This window comes from Bombus vosnesenskii, unplaced genomic scaffold, assembly GCF_011952255.1.
Source record: "Bombus vosnesenskii isolate JDL3184/JDL3185 unplaced genomic scaffold, Bvos_JDL3184-5_v1.1 scf7180000013262, whole genome shotgun sequence".
NCBI classification, from domain to species: domain Eukaryota; kingdom Metazoa; phylum Arthropoda; class Insecta; order Hymenoptera; family Apidae; genus Bombus; species Bombus vosnesenskii.
In genome coordinates this window covers 4,281,997-4,303,222 of record NW_022882922.1, presented here as the reverse complement: position 1 = coordinate 4,303,222, position 21,226 = coordinate 4,281,997, and the positions used below count along the sequence as shown (strand labels likewise).

Here is a 21,226-nt window from a genome sequence, read left to right as displayed (position 1 = left end):
CGTTCTGTGAGAACTCGCCACTCTCGTCGTTCTTGTCCAACGTTCCGTTGATACGAATGTCGACAGTTTCATCCATAAACTCTATTTTGGCGGCGACACTGCCCTTTTTTATGGAAGCTTTTAAAGATCGCAGAAAGGTCGCACGATCGTCGACTCGGACGATAAAGGGAAACGCGACTGCGACAGCGCCTGCTACACCGACCACGTTTGTTAGAAATTCCAGGCGCCGCTCTCAACGCCACGATCGTGTACGTTAGATCGAAGGTGGACGAACCGTAACCATGTCGTCGCATCTCGCCATCGCGTGAAAATACTCGTGTCGCAGGCAAGTAACCAGGGTAACGCGAAAGTTGGCGTGCTAGCGAATTACGATAAAATCATTTGCCATTGATCGTTAACCGATTTTGTATCCTACCAGACACTGGTCTATATAGGATAAGTCTCGTCGATTCTCGTAACACGTATGCATTAAGACGATACTTAACTTTGATTAATGTCGGTATCTCGCGTGGCGCGTATCTAGCCGCGCTGATAAATTATCCTTCTTGACGAATTACCGAAGAGGAACGATATAACCGCGATGATACGGGAAGACGAGAGCCGCGAGAAACGACCAAGATAGGTTCCCTACGAAAGCAGACTCGCCCGACAATAATCGTCGATGTGTTTGCTGAACGTGGAAACGTGTGAACCGACCGGAGAACCGGCTTTACCGTCGACTTTGCAAAATCTAAGACGAGATCAAACAAACGGTGTCCGCGCTCGGATTACAAGACTTCGTGGCTCGGTCATGTTCTAACTACGCTTGTTATCCTTCGCCACCATTTACTTTGCTTTCCACGTTCCAACAACTCCCCCTTATTTCAGACGCAACTAGCCGAGCAAAAGTTTGTCGCTTCTTGCGCGTGAAATTTTCTCGATTCGATTCGTTTGACCCATTTGTAAAATTTCCCAGTCAGATATAATTATAACGAACGAAGAAGGAAAAATTGGCCATCGAGCCATCGATATCTTTACTCGTTAAGCGGTATAATACGTTTCAAAATGCTCTTTATTTAATTCCCTCTTGGTAAACTTTTCTAATGTAAATTTCTTGTCTGAAATTCTTTAAAATGTATTACTTTGCTCGAGTATGCGAGAGTACGTGTCACTTCTCGTACGAGCCAACAAGCGAAAAGTTTTAATGGAATCCGCCACCGCGTTCCTCGGCTGTCTGCCTATTTAAATTACGCGTTTCGAGTCCCCATCTTCTTCCCCCGACACCGAACCCGACTATCCGACCACACCGAAATCAACCCGAAAAATTTGGCTTCGTCCGTTTCTAAAACTCGTTAATTCCTTTTTCGTCAATTACCGAGCGTTCTATTTGCAAGAATTTAAAGTATCGAACGAGCGAATGCGATTCGACGACTGATAAGAACGCGGACGAGCTACGGGAGAACCGTTGCGAGTAAATATCGACACCGTGCGATAGATCAAACTATCTAACGACAACGATCGTAATAACGATCTTAAGAGGAGGCGATCTTCCCTGCAACTTCTCGCCAGGCTCGTTACAACGAAATAAACGCTCGAGAGCAACGAGACAGACAACGAACGGAAACGCGATCAAAGTTCCAGAGAAAGGAGTAACGTCCGTTTGTTCATATCGGACCAGTTCTCCGACTCGCGATAAGTTTGTCGGTCCAAGTTTCACGGACAAACTTCCGCGCTACTTTCCTTTTGCTCGCCAGTAGTTTATCCCCGTGCAGGTGGACCGAGTGTTCCCCTATTTTTTCCACTTAATTCTCCGGACACTTGGCCGTCTAGCCTTCCTTCGGACTTTCTTCGAGGGGTAAGTGGTTCGAGAGTCGCGATCGGGAGATACTTCACGCGAGCGTTCGCTCCGTCGTATCGTATCGTATCGCGTCGCGTCGCGTCGAGCCGAGTCGACCTTCTATGGAGCACAGGGGATGTTTCTCTCCTACTTCTCGACCATCGAGTACCCTCGTTCTGAGAAAGACTCGTACGACACATCGTACGGCAACATCGGGAACAAAAGAATTTTAAACAACCTCGTAACAAGTTGTACCGTTTTCGAAACAGACTCGTTTCCCGTCACCCTTCTCGTTACGTTTCGCTGGTAATTTCTCTCTCGTGATATGTACACGACTATAGTACGGGCCATCCGAGGAAAATGAATACGAAGGATACATATCCGGCTTTAAAACGAATGAAAAGTTAAAACACAAGGATAATTCGTGGAAGAACGAAGCTGGTGAAAACGCGTTACTTCGAAGCGCGGTATCGCCTTTCCTCGTTCGGCTTTCTTCCTCTTAGCGGCATCTCGTTCTTCCCTTTCACCCACTTTTTCTCCTCGTTCCCCTCTATTCTTCTGGCGAATCGCTCATTGTCCCTTCTAATGGCGCTTTCATTCCTACCGTTTCGTCCTTCGTCACCTTCGAGCAGGCTTTACCATCGTTTAATCGAGCACGCGATGAGATTTTCGAAATCGGCCACACTCCGACGACAATCCGACTAGGTATGTGCTTGAAACGAGCTTGCGTGCAAACGACAGATTCGATTTTCGACCCATTTGCGGCACCACATTCGCATTCCACGAATCCTTCTGCCGGAGAAACACTCGAGAAAATACTTAACATTTCGAGCCGTTTGATTTAGACGGATCTCGATAATATTATATTAACCAGTAATTTCTTCTCTTTATAACGACGCTCGTTCAAAGCTTGCAAACTAACGTTTCGTTATCGTTAATATATTAATTTACGTTCGTTAAATCACGCGGTATCGTTAACAGCGAATAATCGAATTTCATCGGTTCTAGACAAAGATAGAAGCTCTTTGCCGATTAGAATAAAGGTAATCGTTCGCTAAAACGATAAAAGGAAAAACGATACTGCTCCATTTCAAATAAAACGACGATACGCACGATCACAGTCGGAGAATATGTGCTTCGCGTACCTGCTATTATAATCTTAAACCGTCCACCGTGATATCGTCGACGAAGCGGCATCGGCTGAATTTCGATTACGCGTGAAAACAAAGCGTGCGTTCCAGGTGTATGGCAGAGCACCGACGAACATCGTTCTACTCGGTAATTAAACGGCGCATAAATACGATTTCGACGTAAATACGCGAACTTTATCGCTGGCTAAATTTCCTTTATGATCTCCGTTCGAAGATAAGACGAACACGTTTCCATCGTTATACGCACGTTGAAACATCGCTGCGTAATAGTTGCTAATGAATATCGTCGATAGTATCGATTGCATAGTATCTCTCTTCGAACGCGAGAAGACAAAAAGGACGCAAAGATCTAGAATGTAGGGTATTCCGGCGAAAGATGCAAGGGAAATGTCTGAGAAGACGCTATTCTCCTATTTAAAACAAATAAGGAGCAGAGAGAGACGTTAAAGGATATATGTAAGAAAAAGCGGCTGGAATAGGATCCGACGAAGAAGGAAAATAATGGAGAGAAAATATGACGTAAAAAAGGAAAGTCTTGAAATTGTAAAGAACCTGGACGAGGGTGTCGGATTCAGAGACAGAGTTTTATTTCAAAGGATTCAAGCGTCACGTTACCATTCCTACGCCCCTTATTACTACAAACACGATACAGCATGATTCTAAATATTCCATGAAACGCTTCATTTGCCACATTATCGCGAGTAAACCAAGGAAAACGAAGAAAAATCTTACGATCTTCCATTTCGTTGGCTTTTACGCGCAACGTTAGAATCGCGTAATAGCAATATCGCGTATAAGGTTTCAAATAATTCTCTGTATAATTTACATATGTGGACAGATGTTCCAAACTCGTAGGAAAACAGACCGTAGCTAGAAAATCGAGGTTTCTTCGACCAGTGTCGCGGATTAACGTTCGAACGTTCCTATTTATCGAATCGTAATTGCAGCGCAGTTTGCCAAAGCTTCGCCATCGAAAGTTCAGACGCTAAGCAATACGGATAGAGTTCGAGTAAGTTCTCCGGGAACGAGACTACGTTACCGCGACGCCTCTTTTGCGAAACAGAACGTCGAGTCGAATGGAACGTACGAAACGAGAAACTCCAACTTGACGAAACCTCTGAACTTTGGTTCAGCCGACGCAAATTCCTAATGCTTTGTGCATGATGCGTCTATTACGGGTTCGATCGTATGTTTCGGATAGATTCGTCGTTGTCGTACGATGTAATTACGTTCTGAAGCTACATTTAGAAAATGGAACCAGAGAAGTTTTAACAACTGACAGGCTCTGAATCGCTAGGCTGTAGGCTATATATAAAATGATTCGTGACAAACGAAACGAGAGCGTACGACTCTTCCGAGTTGATTTCGATTTACGAGCATGGCCAGCGAAAAGCTAAGAATAAACGAGAGAAGGTGAATGCGATAAAATAAGAGAGGAGAAAGAAAGGACAGAGTGCAGGATCAATGAAGTCGATTCTAACTAAACTACGGAAAATGATAAAAAAAGAATACGTTGGGATAGATGCTTTTGTTTTTTTTTTTCTTCCCTCTTGACCTTCCCCAGTCCTCTATCTTCTCGTACGTTCTCTCGTTGGTCTTGCTTACTCAGCCTACGAAGATCGTGTTTTACGTCGGTCTTCGTCTCCTCCGGAACCGTATACCAAGGCAAATCTTGTCAAGAGTCCCTTCTACGAAAGAGAAAAGTAAACGTTGTCGTCCTCGTTCTCGTCTTCGTCGTCTTTTTCCATCGACCTCGTTTTTTATTACAACGACGTCTAGCTAGCAAGCCAATTGTACCGAGCGCTTTCTACTTCTCATCTTCTTCGCGTGTATGTTCGCGATACAAAAAGTAATATAAATCTACAAAAGTACCTAGCTAATTTTATTCTACGCCGTTGATAACCGTAGATGAAGCGCAGCGAAGAAGTAGAATGATTAGATTTCATTTTTATAGGTACAGAGAATAAAGTAATCTACGATGTACATCCTCGGTGACTGTACGAAGTAACAAAGCACGCCATTTCTCATCCGTACCCGAGGATACGAGATGATCGACAAAAATTCGACGACCGAACTTGAGATCAAGTTGGAAAGGCTAATCGTTGTATAAGAAACAGATGCGACGGCGGAACTCGTACGTATAGTGGAAACTTCGAAAACGAGGAGGGTTATTTCGTCACCCATTTTACCAGAAGCTGAGATAGTCGACACGGTTGGCAAGGTTGCTGCTAGTAGACACGCTCGAGAGAGACCCTCTTGAACCGAAGGATACTCCAGAAAGCATGTACGAGACCTTCCGCGTATGTCTCTCCGCTTGGCTAGACGGACTCGACGACATTTGTTAACAAAGAAGAACGACACTCGATGATCCGCGTGGCCGAGTTTCGAGAGACACGCAGAAGAGACAGAAAAGTGAGCAATTAGCGAGAGATTTCTCTGTAGTAGCTGAAATCGGGAGAAATTACAAAATTTCCACGAAATAATCGGATTCGTTTAACTTTGCAGGAGTCGCGGCATCAAAAATCGCGCGATAGACGAATTAATTCGATTCGCTGATATACAAACTGTCTTTCGATTCCACTGGTTGCGATTGTTTTTCTCGAAAGCCGTGTGTGAAAGGAGGCTGCGGTCGGTAAACGGCCCTACGGTATGTTTCCAAGTGGCAACCTCTTTCCCAACTCTCGAACAAACGGTGAAAGCGAACAAAGTGGAATCACCGCTTAAAACAAGTAAGTAGTTTGTACTCTTTCGTTGCCGATTGTCTCGCTGCTGTCTAGGCTGCTGTGTGATATAAGTAAACTAACCGTTAACCTTCCCCCAACCTCGTACGTTTCCCTTGTTCTTCCAAGACCCTCGTTCCGTGTCGCGTCTGCTTCTCCTTTTCGGCATTTCTGTCAAACACTTCCATTCCTTTCCGCGTCTTTGATTTTTTCAATAATACTACGATTCCATATAAACGCTATCGACTCCGACCACGCGATACACCATTTTTGCGTTTTATCTCGCAACGCGACTATATTGTGACTATATTATCTGCGTTTCCATTTTGTCGGCATTTTAAACCCAGTTCTCCGCATCCATCTTTGATTACGTGCATTTTTATCGGTACGTCTCTTTATATTCGTCCCGTAACAGGAAATGTTTTCATTTTGACAGCTTCACCGACACATATTCTCTGTTTAGCCTGTTTCTTAAGCACGCGCATTTCTCTATCTGCCAGACAAACCTGTGCCACTCACTGGCGCATTTTCAGACCGCTAATGCATCCCTCGATGCCTCACCACCTACCTCGCGAACGGCACACAAATGCTCTTCGAGTACTCCTCTATCTACGTCGAGAGAGAAGAAGAGAAAGTCTGAGAGAAAGGGAGAGAATAGAAGCGAAGCGGTTCTGGTTTGCCTGTTCTAGATTGCTTCTGTAAATACCGGTCGGATCTCCGAGCAGCCTGTCTAACGTTCAACGTCTGTTTCTACCTTCACGGTTTGCCAACACGAGAATCTCTTTCCTTCGATGGTTTATCGAAGACACTGATTAAGGCTAGAACCCTCGACACGGCCGGATCTTTCCGAAATTTTAGACGTCCGATACAAGACGCTAATGGAAAACATCGCTCGTTAAAGGTTTACTCTACGAACCGATACATTTTCCACGTGTAATACGAACGACGTTTAATAATCAAAGCGTTCTATCGCGAAAGACCAATTTCTACCTTGAAACGTGTCGTACAAAATTAATTTCAAAGCGCGACGGTTTCAGTCGATGATAATTTTCGCGTTATCGTTTACTCGGATCAACGAGGGCAGATGAAATAACGAGAGAAGAAATAACGCGAGAGGATAAAGCGAACCGAAAGGCAAGAAAAAGTCAGAGAGGATAGGAAAACTTGTTACCTCAAATCCCAAAGTAGCATGGGCGCTAATGTAATATACATTCATGAGCACCAAATCAACCCTTTCCATTGTCCAACAAAATTTGCCAGAGAACACAATGAAGACCATCCCATCTAACACCTCTACCTACTTCATCTGCTTTTCTCTTGTATCCTTTTCGCTACCTTTATCCCCGGGCTTCGTCTCTTCCTTTTTACTCTTCCCCTCCGCCCCCCCCCCTATTTCCTTTCTCGACCCGCACTAGTCATACGTTAACTCGGAATGCCTCGTAGATTTATTCGCAGCATGTAATTGGTCCATTTCTCTCGAGATTCTTGTCGACCAAAGCTTTAAGTTTTACTTCGCGCTTTAACTGTATTTGAAATAGCAGCAAGGTGAGAATTTCGCCGTGGAACACGATTCTTTAGATTCGTATTTACGTAGTTCTCCGTCGTGAATCAATTATAACTTCGACGTCAATTGACGCGTTAGTAGAGATATCTTCTCCTCCTCGTGCAAATAAATTTTGCATCTTGACAGACACCTTCCTCTTTTCTCCTGTTCTTCCCAATCTTTCTTCCTTCTTTCTTATTATTGCAACATCAGAATAAATTAATCTATAAATGCTTTGATCATACTAAATTCATACCGAGGATCTTGTTGACGATACCCGACAATTACTAATGGGAAACATTGCTCGCTCGTTTATCTCTTATTTTCTACTTGTTCCTGCATTCTGTCTAGACTCGTTCCATCGAAAAGTTAAGCTTATTGATCACGCGCTCAATTACTCCACCGAAGCTTTCCAGATACTCAGCAACAACCATTCCATTTGCATTTCTTGCATTTCTCACTACTGCGTTTCTCCCTTTTCGTTCGTTTCTTCTTCGGATCGCCTCGTTAACGATTTCACCAACTGCGGATCTTTTTCAAATCGAACAGCAGATTGCTAATGAACGTTCATTCGCGATCGAATTCACTTTCCGTTTCCGACAGTTGATCGTTTGCGAACTATCCAAAAGTTACACTTGCGATAAATGGAATATACGAATCCTTAATCTGTAACTCGAAGGTCGTAACGTAAGATAAAAATCTGATACAGATAAAAAAGAAATGATATTTTTGTAATGAAAACTAAAGTTTTGTTACGGTCTGAGGAGTTGGACTATACATAAACCCAGTCGACGTTACGGGATTGATTCTTCTTCTTCTTCTTCCTCTTCTTCTTCCACTTCTTCTACCTCTCCTTCTGCCTTTTCTCCTTGAAAGAAAAGTTCCGACTAACGGACCCGGCTTCCCTCCGGGAGTTTTATTACGCTGGAGACGCGCTTATCCTAGCCACAGATTCGCGCCAACATATCCTCGGCTGTCGATAAGTCTACGACCGTACGAGAAAAAAGGGACGACGGCGGAAAGAAAAAAGCAAGTAGAAATAACTGAAGAGTACGGTAAGAACAGATTCCAGAATCATTTCTTATCGGTTACTAGATTTTATATTTCTTCGTTTCTTCTATCGTTTCGTAAATACTTGCTAGTTACCGTCATCGATCCGACTGCGAATTCGATCGCGTGTAACACTCGAACGAAAGATCGATAGAGGGACTGATAGAAAAGCCGTTTGCTGAATGGAAGAAAACGCTGTATACATATAGAGAAACGAAAAGGAGAAGGTTGACGACGAAAAGAAGGATACACCGGGTACTTTAAGCGACGAGGTAAAGACAAAGAGGATGCAACCCCAAAAAAGGAGAGAATACCTCTCGTGCCAGAGATGGAGATGCCAGGCAGCCGAGAGCTGCTTAGCCTGGAATTCCGTTGATGGATGGAATTCACTTCGTGCCGACGAGTAAGTATAATAGAAGTGAAGTTGGGCCTCGTGATGCCTACTGTTGCTGAATAGAAGCTTCGTTAGGCTTTGTCTAAGCGGAGTGCTGCAGCTTTACCCCTGCCATCCGCAATTTCCACCGCCACGCAACCCTCGCCCTCATCCTTCCAGTTTCTACCTACTTGAATTATTCTCTACCGCGTCTGTACGAGAGCGGACCGCCTCGCTACGCTACAAGTCTTAACATTGCGTTTGCGATTTTCTACTTGCTACCCTCTGATTCTACTCCCGTTACCAGTACCGTTATCCTTATCTCACCCACGCTCGCATACCCCTACTTTCCTATCCTGTCCATTTTATAATACCTTTTCGTTTCGCGTTCCATGATCTTTCGATATAAGAACAAACCATCTCTAAAAGAACGCGAGAAAAAGTAAAATATCTAGGCGAGGAAGACTGAAATATCTTATCTTCGATTTGCAAATCCGACAACGAGGAAGTAATAAGTCGACGGTTATGAGTCAACGACACTTCCGTCGCCTGATAAGTTCTCAGTAAGTACCGGAAGCTCCGGGTTGAAACTACGACGGTGATGTATTCGAGTTCGGTTACGCCGAGACAGTTGTTCGAGGTAGTTTGCCGGCGATGTTGCAACTAGAGAGAACCTCCCTGATAGTTCCTACCGCCTTAATGCAGTTCCCGGTACAGTAGCGATACACTCGCGCCACAATAAACCTCCAATGCTGCAGCTATTTGAGTGTACGTTTTTATTTATATTCGTGTATTACGTTTACGTATCTCTTCGTCGAACAACATACACGTTTAAAAGAGAACTGTCTAGGTTTTAATTTTATTATATCATTTTATTAATAGTAAACTATAGATACCTTTGTTACATAAGCATATCCATCTGTGAATCTAGAAACACGTGTAACATCGATCGCGATCTTAACCTATATATAAATATGTTCGATTCAAGTGATCGAATTAGAAAGAACCGTCTACCAAAACTTAACCCAGTTTTCGACGTTACGGGTTGATCGATAGCGATTATCAAGTGTTTTTTACTTACCAAAGCGTAACGATTCATCACGATTGCGGGAAAATTGTTGAGTTGATATATCGTCGCGACAGTGAAAGCCGGCAGAGTCTCATTTTCAACTAAAAGGAGCCACTATGATTTCTCTCTCACACACGATATGAATAGATATAAGGCAATATTAAAGTTCACACGTAAAGCTACCCGGTACGATACATACCTGTACATAAACTATAGACACGAAGCTAGGGTAGGTGATAAAGGCCGCAGGATGTTGATAACCGGAGGAAAAAGGATGGTGGAAGCTGGCGCATGCGCACCGTTAACGTGCTTAAGTACACACGCGGAGCACGACACACGATGGTTTCGTGCATATAACGTTGCGCGTATATTTGGACGGTGCACAAGATTTTAGTATGCAGAACAGGGTGCCTTTAATGCTGAAATATCGCTGCGAACACCGCAGCATCGTCTTCTCATCTTTCCAGCCGCCAAAATTTCATGGCCTTTTACGACACTGCTATGTACTTCAACCGAAATCTGCGCCCCATCGAGCACCCCAACTCAACGGTACGTGACATGAAACACATATATCAATGATATTTCACTAACTTGGTATACGATCTCCCGTTTTTTTTTCAAAATATGTCACTTTTGCGAAAGAATTTCTTCCGATAAATCATATTTTCTCTGCTATATGCATTAGCGCCGCGAACAAACCTTTTCGTACATCGATAGCCGGAAGAAATATAATAAATGACGATTTCGGTACATCGAACGACGATGAATATATGTATACATATGTGTATGCGCACACACACGCACCACGCGCGCACACACACACACGCACACACATGCACACACATCGAAAGTAAAAAGTAACGGAGTCTGTTTTTTCGAATCACAGAAATGAATAAGTATGACAATGTAGACTTCAAGAAATTGACCGAGTGTTGCCAGCTGCCAGCTGCCAGCTGCCAGCTCTGTATTAAAGGAATCTCTGCGTTCCTGCTCTTAATCCCCTTTCAGCGACAGCCAGCTTGTTTTTCCAAGCATCCGCTTCCAGATGCTTTACCGAACTCCCTCGCTTCTTGTTTTCGCCGTTGTTTTGTCTCCTGGCAGCATGCAACGGTTGATTCACGCCTGGATGAACACCTACGAATTTTAACCCTCTCCACCTTCTCTACCCATCGACCTTTTCAACCAAACCAGTTTATCTCTTTTCTCTTTTTCTTTCTGTTGTCCTAACGTTTCTCTAGTGATTGACGAGGCTGCGTCGATCGTATTCGTATCGTTCGTTTCACAATACGAGCATTGTATTTATTCGCCATAAGGAAATATTAAAGATGGGATTATAGGTCAAGGCCGCGTGATACAACATGCATTTATTGCCATGATAATAACTCTTACCGATGCAATATTTGGGCAACCGTTTTTTCTCTCCGTAAAGTAAAGAAATCTCTGAAACAAAGTCTATCAAAGTGATCGAGAAACTTGAAACAGCCGATAAAGAACGGACCGAAGTTCAGCCGATTTCTTGGAATTTTCATTAAAGAGCAAATCGTTTCTCCCTCCTTCCGCTTACTAAACCTCGACAACTTTCTTTTTTCTTTCATTAACGGCACGTCGAGCTCCTCTGCAATTTCCTTAGATAGACAATAAGCACGGTTGAGAAAAAGAAAGACGAAACTAGAGGCGGTGCAGGAAGAGTCGCTGCCGCCTTTCATAAAATCCAATTTAAGAACTGCTTCTGATCCCCGTCGTTCGTCCTTATTCCACAGTAATAGAGAGCCACCGAGACCTCTTCTTTATACACTTGCAAGTAAACTGCAGTTAATATGACGGTTATTACTTTGTATCCTCGCACTGTTGTCGCACAACTTTACGATGTATATCGACGAAATATCCGTTACGGACATAATGTAAAATCGATTAAAACATCGTTATTTCAGAATCTTCTATCTATATGTACACGTGTATATATACCAATGATTCATGCTTTTAAAGTAATACCCGTTTTTCTTCTTTTATAGACTCGTTCGTATAAAATATCCTTGAAACTCTCAAGTTATCGTATAAATTTTATTTATATTTATTTATTTTATTTATTTATTTAACGTTAACGTTACCACTGTTAATGTTTTAAAGATATGTAATTTTCAATGTAAAAAGTGGCAAATGAACGCATTGTATCTTGCTAAAGTCTTTACGTATGATTACAAGGCTCTACGTCATTTATAATATTACGATAATCAGTCCACAAACGAGCCTCTTTGAAACATACGATTCCACCGCCTCGAGAATACTGTGTATCCTAAACAAAGAAATATCTTCAACGTTATATAATTGTAAACGTTTCTAAGAAAAATATACTTACGGCTCTATTGATATCACCAATGCAAACCCAGCGATTAGCGGACTTTTTGGTGTTTGTAATAGCCCATTTTGAATGGTCCTGACTACTGGCAAAATTCACATTCGCTACGTCGAATTCAAAGCTTTTAACATTGTAGATTCTGAATAATTGACAAATTCTTGTAACAAAGAAGAATGATAGAGAATGACGAAACAAAGATTAAAAGACGATACTACCTACTTTCTACGGGTACAAATTGAGGGTAACTTGCCTCGACCATTCAACCATGACTGAACGTATAAATCTGATTGCAATTGTGGCGCTACAAAATCTCCGTATAAATCTGAACAGAATTTAAAGTTATATAGTATAAATATATCTTCTAAGATAGTGAAATGTAATTTAACGAGCATAATTTTTACTTACCTTTACCCCATCTTCCATCCTTAGCAAACGAAATGAATTCAATCATGCTTAGAGATTTTATTACAGCTTTATGATTGTAGGGAGGAGTTTTGATATGTTTCTGATTGATCGCATTTTTCAATACCGGGTACTGTTTACCAAGTATATCAGGAATATTTTTTGCATACACTGCTATTTCGTTGTACATTAATTGTTCTCCAATAATATCGAACTGATCACTGCCAAGGGAAATACATAAAAAACTTTGTCCGTAATACGTTCCACTCACCGGATAACTGTATTTGCCATCGACAGTAATATTTTCCCTTTTTAACCGTCGAGTTTGCATACCACTTTTAGGAACTGGAGGGAAATTTGGAACGCTGTGAATTAACCAGAAGCCTTGGTCACTATTTGCCATCACTACACCCTTTGTGTGACCAAAGCTCCAGACATAAGAAGAATTTGGTGGACTATCGTTATATAAACTCCATATGTTTTCATTCTCGTTACCCTACAATAATAAAAACATCATAGTGTTCACTTTTTTTTTTTTTTTTTTTTTTTAGTAATTCGTCGTAATTGCTGTTATCATGAGATGAGAACGTAATTAAGGTCGTTAATTAATGTTTGCTAAATGCTTACCTGATTGTAAAGCGGCGCTAATGTAATTCCAGGGATGGAATTGTTCGAACCGATGGGCCTAGAAGACACTTGCCAACCAGTTTCAATAGTTGCATTCGTTATGTACAGATAAGCAATTCCTTCTCTAATCAGGGGATTACTACTTGTTTGAACTTTTGGTAACTTATAAAGCACGTACCTAAAATGATAGCATTATTTTCAGTTTACATCTAAATCGGTTTCTGACTATCATCTTCGTACGATATCCTTATCACTACTCGGATGCAGTAATTTATGTAAAACTAATTGCGCGGAAAGTGATTCGAGAATAAAGCGCTTTGCGAAAGATAAGGATACAATTAGATATTTACCAATCCACCGGTACATCTTCTTCATCTTTACATTGTAATTTATTGTATCGGGCGCCATATATAACGTTACTCGCGATTACTAACGTAGTTACGTAAAATATAAATTTCATGTTCTCGATCTTGTGCTGGAATAAAACAAATAATTACAGAAATAAAACAATGTCTAAACGATTCTCTTTAAAATTTAATTCGAGAAAAAGAAAGATAATGTAGCATTTCATACACTTTTGATTCAGGTCAGTTAATATTTTCAGGATAAGTAGCTACGTTAATACGTAGCACAAGTATTATAACATTACGAATATCAATGACAAATACTACATAAATATGATAATTATCACACAGCAGTATGAATAAAACACCATTCGGATTTATATCTATTTATATGAAAATATATAATCCCCAATAAGTATATAATAATCCCCAAAAGGTATAAAAAAAAAGAGATCAGTTTAATAATTTTCTACATGAAAAGTAATCTATGTATTTTTTTATGTAAACTGTTTCAGTAAACTTACTTGTTTCATTGTAAATGGTATTTCATGCACGCGACCTAAATGGAAAGTTGTACGAAAATAGCACGGCATGAAATATGTTGAAGGTTTTACTCATGAAACAAAGTCATAGTAAAATATATGCTATGATAACAACGTACAATATTGTTCAAGTACATTGACAAAATTAAAATATTTTAAATCTTCATTCTTTTCCTATGTTCTTTTCTTTCTCTTTTTCTTAATAAAACAAATAATATTTATGATTATTATGGTGATAAATAAAATATACAATGATTCACATTATGTATATATATACACATGTATACATAATACACATTATGTTAGACATATTATACATGATGAATGATTTATTAGATATATTTACCGTGATCTGCCGTTTTGTTTAAGTACAGTACAATATCACTCAACAGCTTTCAAGCGAAGACGTGTTGTCATTACATCGACGACTCGACACACTGCACAAGCATTGGAAGCAACTATATGTATAAGAATATGTCAAGAACGATGAATGAGACATCATTTTATGTCACTGAAGTTTGTTTATCCTATTGGATCATTGGTCAGAACTTCCTTTCTCAAACGATATATTCATTACATTTATAACAATGAATACGATTCCTAAAATAAATGTTTGTTATTATTGTACTTATGCATATGTATAAAATTAGTATATGATAATATGTATCGATTATTTAAAATAATTCGATTATTTAAACAGCCCACATTACCATCGTAAAGTAACATATTACAATTTTTATAATTTCTTTGTTAAATAATGTATCCAAGTTTCTTATATATACTATGTGTGCCAGAACGATAATTTATAATTCAGTTTTAATTAATTTTGAATATATTACATTTATGATATTTTTACAAACAAATGTAAAAAGGTATTACATTTTAGTAAATAAGTAATTGCATTTTATAAAAATTCACCAACTTTAACAATTCGAAATGACGAGATTTTCACAATTCGGAATATAACGTTTACTTACACTTTACACAAACACTTAACTCCACCTATGGTTGGATACATAAAACAAACATTGCAACGAAAATAATATGATCGACTGCAGTGAAGTAGCAATATGGCGATCATAAGTTGCAGCGAGCCGAACGTCATAATACTATAATGAGAAAACAAGGCACATTGTGTGAAGTAATAACCGTATATTAAAGTTACAATTCCGCCAAATGCTTTCTTAGCAATGACACTGCCAATAAACCATTTTGAGCGGCACTGCAGATTCCGTTGAGATATCTTTTAAGAACCGACAAGGAACACAATAATGAATTCCTTTATAGAACTAGTTACAGAATGTTCTTAACACTGACAGAAGAACGAAGAAACAGTTTATAAATTCTTCGTCGGATGGAGGTATATTTTCAAAAGTACTAATTACTTCAATAACATATGATCCATAATGTCTTTTATCCTAATATAATATTGAGAGTTTTATCTATTAAAATTGCACTCTTAGATATGATATTTTTTTTCTTTTCATTTGTTAAGTTATATCCATATAAACTGTTATCTTTAACCATATTTTTATATCTTTACAGTTTCCCAGCATAAGAAAATACATTAATAAAGTCTTTATGGCCTAATGCACTATAGATTGAAAGAATCCGAATCATAAATTTTTAATATTTTGTATTAAAAACCAAAAGAAAATGAGCCGAATAGAAAGCGGTCCAGATAATGGAAGTGGTTGGCATGAATGTGTTAAATGGTTAACAAGATGCGGAGCTTTGAGAGCAGATCATAAAGCAAATTGGCCAGAGGCTACTGCTGTTGACTTAGCATATACCCTAAGAGATGGGGTGTTGCTATGTAATCTTTTAAATACAGTGGATCCCGGTTGTATAGACATGAAAGATGTAAATCAAAAACCACAAATGGCACAATTTTTGTGCTTGAGAAATATAAAAGTATTTCTATCGGCATGTTCAACTACATTTGGCTTATCCGATTCGGAACTTTTTGAACCTTCTATGTTATTTGATCTATCCGATTTCCTTCGTGTATTACGTACTTTATCAGCTTTATCAAATTGTCCTCGTTTGAGACGTAAGGGTATACCGTAAGTAATTTATTATTACATAATCTCTTCTATGCATAAATTATATTATTTTTTTATGCCAATAAATATTTGTTACAGAGGCTTTTCTATAGGTCATGGTAGATCGCAAGAAGATATTTATAAGGATTTGCAAAGTGCTGGTGCAGGGTAAGCATGCATTCAAACTTGTCAATGAAATTCCTTGATTTATAAATATATTTACAACTAAAATACACAAACAATATATTTTGCTTAAAGATAGAAAGTTTATAGAATTATCATAAAAATTGATATATCAAAAAGTATCTATATTATTTATAACTTATGTCAATGGGTTTAGTCCCACAACAGGAGTGGGGACATTTACCATGAAACCTAAGAGTATGGATGTAGATGAATCCCAAGTATATCAGGAATTACTCTGTTTCTCGAGTAATTCTCAACACGACTGGCCTTCCACAGAGAAGGTATCTGTCGTTTGCAACTTAAATGTTTGTTTTGCAATAAAAGTACCAAACATCACTGTATTCCATTATAAGAGAAGACAGTCAAGCATTTGCTTATTTGATGTATAAATAAATATTATTTACACGTACAAATGTCTACGGCAAAATTATCTCAGTACAGTGATACTGGCACTATTCTGAACTTTATTCTGCATTTGCTCTGAAAATTGATGTGCTAACTATATTTAGTATTAGTAACGAGTTGCTACAAATAGTTTAAGTTCGCAAGAAATTTTATTTTTTTCATGCATGAATAGTGCATGGCTGTTCATATTTTTATGCTAAAGCCGTGAAGACGAAGGTCGTCGCAGAAGATTTAGAAGGCGAGAAGGCGATGAGACAGGTGGAGGAGGCGACAATGAAGATCCAGTCGGGGAGGAAGATGGATATGGAGCATACTGCAGCCATGCTCAAAGTGAAGAAATCTACCAGGACCTTTGTAGTCTACACTTGCCACCTCCTCCATCTGTTGTACAGGTCGTTAAATATTTGTGTTCCTTACATGTATGCGATCATCAAAAATTCATCTCAGTGGCATTTTAAAATTGTAAATCATAACATTAATAATTGATTTTGTTATGTTTTATACTATTCTATATCCCACATTGTTCCTATAAAAAAGAACTTTCTATCGATCTTTGTGAAACAGGATGGTGCAATCTCTGGAGGTGAAAAAAGGGATTATGTAATTCAAGAACTTGTTGAAACGGAACGAAATTATTCGGATGTCCTTAACAGTTTACTTAAACATTTCGCTAGACCTCTTTCCTCGCTACTACGACCTGAAGATTGTGCACGTATTTTTTTTGGCATAAAGGAACTTGCAGAAATTCATGCCGGCTTTCATAGTCAACTTCGGAAAGCAAGAACTGGCGCTGCGTTAGCACAGGTTTTTCTCGATTGGCGAGAAAAATTCCTTATTTACGGCGATTACTGCGCAAACCTTACTCTTGCTCAAAACACGTTGCAAGAAGCATGTGCGCGTTATGAATTAGTTAATCAAGAAGTTATTGTATGTCTTAAAACATTTATCTTTAATATATGATATCCTATGTGTCTTGTTCTTAATGAAAGTGGTAATTGCAGAGATGTCAACAAGAAGCAAATAATGGTAAATTCAAGTTGCGAGATATTTTATCTGTCCCGATGCAAAGAGTATTGAAATATCACCTATTACTCGATAAACTAGTAGAAGAAACTCCTTGTGATTGGCTGGAAGATAGGCGTCAGCTTGGGAAAGCTAGAGAAGTAATGGTTGATATAGCACAATATATTAATGAAGTAAAACGTGACTCAGATACATTGGACATTATAAGAGATATTCAGGCATCGATAATCGATTGGGATGTTCCAGAAGATGCACAATTAAAGGATTTTGGACGATTACTTAGGGACGGAGAGCTTAAGGTAATAATTTCGTAATAATAATGTACGAAATTCTAAATGTCAACAAAACGTTACAATCATATTCTAGGTAAAAGCTCACGGTGACCAACGGGTAAAAGCTCGTTACGCATTTATTTTCGAACAAGTAGTATTGATTTGTAAAGCAGGTAGAGGAGAGCAATATTGCTATCGTGAAACCTTACGTCTCGATGATTATCGATTAGAAGATCATACAGGAAGACGAACCCTTGGCAGAGATTCTCGATGGTCCTATCAATGGTTGTTGGTCCATAAACAAGAATATACTGCATACACTTTGTATGCAAGAACGGAAGAACAAAAGCAAATGTGGATCAAGGCATTGCAGGATGCAATGGATAATGTTAATCCTGCCGCGTGTCGCAATACAAATCATAAATTTAAACTTACAACATTTGACACTCCACGTAGTTGTCAGCGATGTGGCAAATTTCTAAAGGGTCGAATTTTTCAGGTAAAACTTTATTAATTGAAAGTTATTAAATATTGTAACATAGGTTTTCTAATAAATTGTTCATTCGAAATAGGGCTATCGATGTGAGGTCTGCCGCTACGCAGTACACAAACAATGTATTGCACATTCGGGTCGGTGTATGCCAGTGCCTCCCCCACCTCCGCCTCCACCACCTCTACCATGTGAACGCGCTCTCTCGGTGAAATTATGGTTTGTAGGAGAAATGGGACGTGACACAGCATCAAATAAATTAGAACCTCGTGAAGATGGTACCTATATGCTGCGAGTACGGCCTGCCGGACAACCACGTTTGAAACACGAAACCAATTACGCTCTTAGTATCAAGTATGAGCTTCACGTACATATTACCTTACATAAGTGTCAATCTTTTTAAAAATATTAATCTAATATTATAGGGCAGACGGAGCGGTAAAACATATAAGGGTATTTAAACGTGATGTTGATGGTGCTGATGTATATTATCTCAGTGAATCTCGTTTCTTCAAAAGCGTAGTTGAACTTGTTGAATATTATGAGCGAGCATCGTTATCAGAAAATTTTGAAAAGTTAGATCAACGCTTGTTATGGCCGTATAGACGTGTCTTGGCTAAAGCATTATTTGATTTTCGCGGAGGAGAACGGAATCAGCTCAGCCTACGGCGGGGTTGCAGAGTTGTAGTATTGAGCAAGGAAGGTGATGCTAAAGGTTGGTGGAAGGGAAAAATTGGAGATCAGGTAGGATTTTTTCCAAAGGAATATGTTGAAGAAGAATAGCCATAAATTATACTACTTAGATATTCCCTTCATGTGATAGCACGACGATAAAAAATGTTTTACATCGTGCAATCATAATATTTTATTAAAACATGCCTCAATGGAGAACAAAAAGAAAAAATAAACTGATATAACGCATTTTTACATTATATAAAACATAGAAAAATTTATCTTCACACATTAGTATCATTATAAAAATACAATTTATTTTGTTCTCTTTACTTGAGGTTGTGCTGTATCACAATCATATAAATAGAAAGTACATGTTCGTAAACGGGAACCGAGCGCATAAAAAGAAATATATATTTAGCTACTTGTATAGATCAAAAGAATTATAATTATTTTTCGGTATAATATGACAGTACGAATAAAGTTTCAAGAAGTCATAAAGATTAAAGTTGTCTATCTATTCTTGTATATTAGAATCATACAAAAGAAGAACACTTCGCCAAATGTTTACACTTCTGGACAGCTTTCTCCTTTATGACTATATTTTAAAGTCAATTGCCAAGACTCAATTGTATATACTGTAATTCTGTACTGTTAATGATAAAAATTTTAGCTATTTCTTAAATATAAGCATACATATACATAAATATATAAATAATCGCAACGTGATTATTGTAACAAATTAATTGTACTATTTTTTTAATTGTTACACAACTTTTCTGATTGTGCCAATAAGAATAATCAATAAAATTTAGATCTTATGGAAATGTTAACATAAAAAAGAGGTAATACTTATATACATATATCTAAAATTCTATTTTAGTCTTTTTATTAGCATATACAATAGCAGCCACTTTTTGTTCTAGTCTTTTACAGCCTTTAGTTGCATAAATATTATGTGGAGGAGGTCCAAAGACCACATATGATAATCCTTCTTCTATCATATCATTAGTAGGATGTACTCCTCTGTTTAAAAAAGCTTTTTCTAAACACTTTTTCACATGTACTTCTTCAAGCGGTAAAAATGGCACATAATGGTCTATTACACTAGAGTCTATTGTATCACTATGATAAAAACCACCCTTTTCATTGAATGCTCCAATACTTATTAAATTTTCAAAATCTTGAAGCTTAGTTGTTCTCCTCTGTTTGCCTTCCCCCCAAAGTGTTAATAAACGCTGAGTAATGCGCGAACTACCTGTATTGGATAAAAATATGTAAATTGCTTTCCTTGTATTTATAGAAATGCTTGCAAGTCTCCATGATTTAACCCATGCATTGTAATCCAAAAATGGTACAAGAACATTTAGTAAACCTTCTGGCATTTTATCCACTTCATCAAATACAAACATTGATCTTTCGCATTTTTGTAAACTATTAATAATAATTGTATATAATTCTTCCTGTGTAATATAAAATAGTATATCATATTCAATTTAAAATTGAAAAGTAACCGTTTAATAATAGTTGAAATATACCTTATATTCATTTACTTTTTCCTGAAGAGGAAAGTCATTACGACCATTAAAAAAATGATAAAATTTGCTTTGGTCCCCATTTTTATAAAGAACCTTAGCAATCAATTGACTTATGTAAGTTTTGCCAGTTCCTGGTGGACCATGAAAACTCATAGTCAAAGCTTTGGGAGGATTAGATGAAGTCAGATGTCCATATAAGGCATTTATTATTACACGATGAGCAATTTCTTGTCCAAAAAGCTCTTTATTAAGAATATCATCTAATTCTAAAAGCATCACATATATCCAGTTAATCTGATTATGTACGTACACATAACCTTCAAAACCTTTATCCTACTTAATATACATACTGTCAATGTCAGAAGAAATATATTCGGTCGTACAACATTCTACAAAATTGCATTCTACACTTTGTATTATTTTACTGACTTTATTGAACCCAGATGATAACACTGACATAGCCGAAAATTCACATTTCACACAAACAGTTAATAAATTAATAACAATAAATACAGGCAAAGTGCCGGCAAAATTCATCTTATATTATTATTTAATTAATTGTATAGTTAAAATTAATCGTATTCCGTAAAATTTAAACATCA

At 38.4% G+C, this 21,226-nt stretch overlaps 3 protein-coding genes and 1 long non-coding RNA gene across 9 annotated transcripts; 2 read left to right on the top strand and 2 right to left on the bottom strand.

The window, feature by feature from the left end:
• Window positions 1-5,096: 5,096 nt before the first annotated feature.
• LOC117242922 lies at window positions 5,097-7,058 on the top strand. Its single transcript, XR_004495359.1, has 3 exons — window positions 5,097-5,379; window positions 5,473-5,696; window positions 6,377-7,058. It is a non-coding gene; the product is annotated as an uncharacterized LOC117242922 (long non-coding RNA).
• A 4,837-nt stretch (window positions 7,059-11,895) lies between these two features.
• Window positions 11,896-14,483, bottom strand: LOC117233141 (plancitoxin-1). 4 transcript variants are annotated; one of them, XM_033493449.1, is made up of 7 exons: window positions 14,340-14,483; window positions 13,458-13,582; window positions 13,108-13,285; window positions 12,484-12,976; window positions 12,298-12,400; window positions 12,079-12,217; window positions 11,896-12,015 (listed from the first exon to the last, which is right to left on the bottom strand). In XM_033493449.1, exons 2-7 carry the CDS (start codon window positions 13,565-13,567, stop codon window positions 11,908-11,910), a joined length of 1,131 nt encoding a protein of 376 aa, XP_033349340.1. In that variant the 5' UTR covers window positions 13,568-13,582; window positions 14,340-14,483; the 3' UTR covers window positions 11,896-11,907. The 4 variants fall into 4 exon arrangements, with proteins under 4 accessions (XP_033349340.1, XP_033349175.1, XP_033349261.1 ...); XM_033493284.1 differs by having other exon boundaries at window positions 13,458-13,579; XM_033493370.1 differs by having other exon boundaries at window positions 13,458-13,576.
• Window positions 14,484-15,033: 550 nt separating this feature from the next.
• Window positions 15,034-19,739, top strand: LOC117232642 (protein vav). 2 transcript variants are annotated; one of them, XM_033492275.1, is made up of 9 exons: window positions 15,034-15,353; window positions 15,539-16,059; window positions 16,138-16,206; window positions 16,379-16,505; window positions 17,194-17,556; window positions 17,631-17,951; window positions 18,019-18,423; window positions 18,497-18,768; window positions 18,840-19,739. In XM_033492275.1, exons 2-9 carry the CDS (start codon window positions 15,650-15,652, stop codon window positions 19,195-19,197), a joined length of 2,325 nt encoding a protein of 774 aa, XP_033348166.1. In that variant the 5' UTR covers window positions 15,034-15,353; window positions 15,539-15,649; the 3' UTR covers window positions 19,198-19,739. The 2 variants fall into 2 exon arrangements, with proteins under 2 accessions (XP_033348166.1, XP_033348077.1); XM_033492186.1 differs by lacking the exon at window positions 16,379-16,505 and adding an exon at window positions 16,832-17,021 and having other exon boundaries at window positions 15,035-15,353.
• Window positions 19,382-21,196, bottom strand: LOC117233397 (torsin-1A-like). 2 transcript variants are annotated; one of them, XM_033493780.1, is made up of 4 exons: window positions 20,975-21,196; window positions 20,625-20,890; window positions 20,462-20,549; window positions 19,382-20,344 (listed from the first exon to the last, which is right to left on the bottom strand). In XM_033493780.1, exons 1-4 carry the CDS (start codon window positions 21,159-21,161, stop codon window positions 19,953-19,955), a joined length of 933 nt encoding a protein of 310 aa, XP_033349671.1. In that variant the 5' UTR covers window positions 21,162-21,196; the 3' UTR covers window positions 19,382-19,952. The 2 variants fall into 2 exon arrangements, with proteins under 2 accessions (XP_033349671.1, XP_033349593.1); XM_033493702.1 differs by having other exon boundaries at window positions 19,382-20,549.
• Between the last annotated feature and the right edge of the window lie 30 nt (window positions 21,197-21,226).

Excerpts from the sequence above, each read along its gene's own strand:
- LOC117232642 (XM_033492186.1), top strand. The coding sequence starts at position 15,650 with ATGAGCCGAATAGAAAGCGGTCCAGATAATGGAAGTGGTTGGCATGAA. Across the intron at positions 17,952-18,018 it reads TTAGGGACGGAGAGCTTAAG|GTAAAAGCTCACGGTGACCA; the intron begins GTAATAATTTCG and ends ATCATATTCTAG. Across the intron at positions 18,424-18,496 it reads TAAAGGGTCGAATTTTTCAG|GGCTATCGATGTGAGGTCTG; the intron begins GTAAAACTTTAT and ends CATTCGAAATAG.
- LOC117233141 (XM_033493198.1), bottom strand. The coding sequence starts at position 14,044 with ATGCCGTGCTATTTTCGTACAACTTTCCATTTAGGTCGCGTGCATGAA. Across the intron at positions 12,977-13,107 it reads TAGCGCCGCTTTACAATCAG|GGTAACGAGAATGAAAACAT; the intron begins GTAAGCATTTAG and ends TTATTATTGTAG. Across the intron at positions 12,016-12,078 it reads TTGGTGATATCAATAGAGCC|GATACACAGTATTCTCGAGG; the intron begins GTAAGTATATTT and ends TTCTTTGTTTAG.
- LOC117233397 (XM_033493702.1), bottom strand. The coding sequence starts at position 21,161 with ATGAATTTTGCCGGCACTTTGCCTGTATTTATTGTTATTAATTTATTA. Across the intron at positions 20,891-20,974 it reads TATTTCTTCTGACATTGACA|AATTAGATGATATTCTTAAT; the intron begins GTATGTATATTA and ends TGATGCTTTTAG. Across the intron at positions 20,550-20,624 it reads AAAAAGTAAATGAATATAAG|GAAGAATTATATACAATTAT; the intron begins GTATATTTCAAC and ends TATATTACACAG.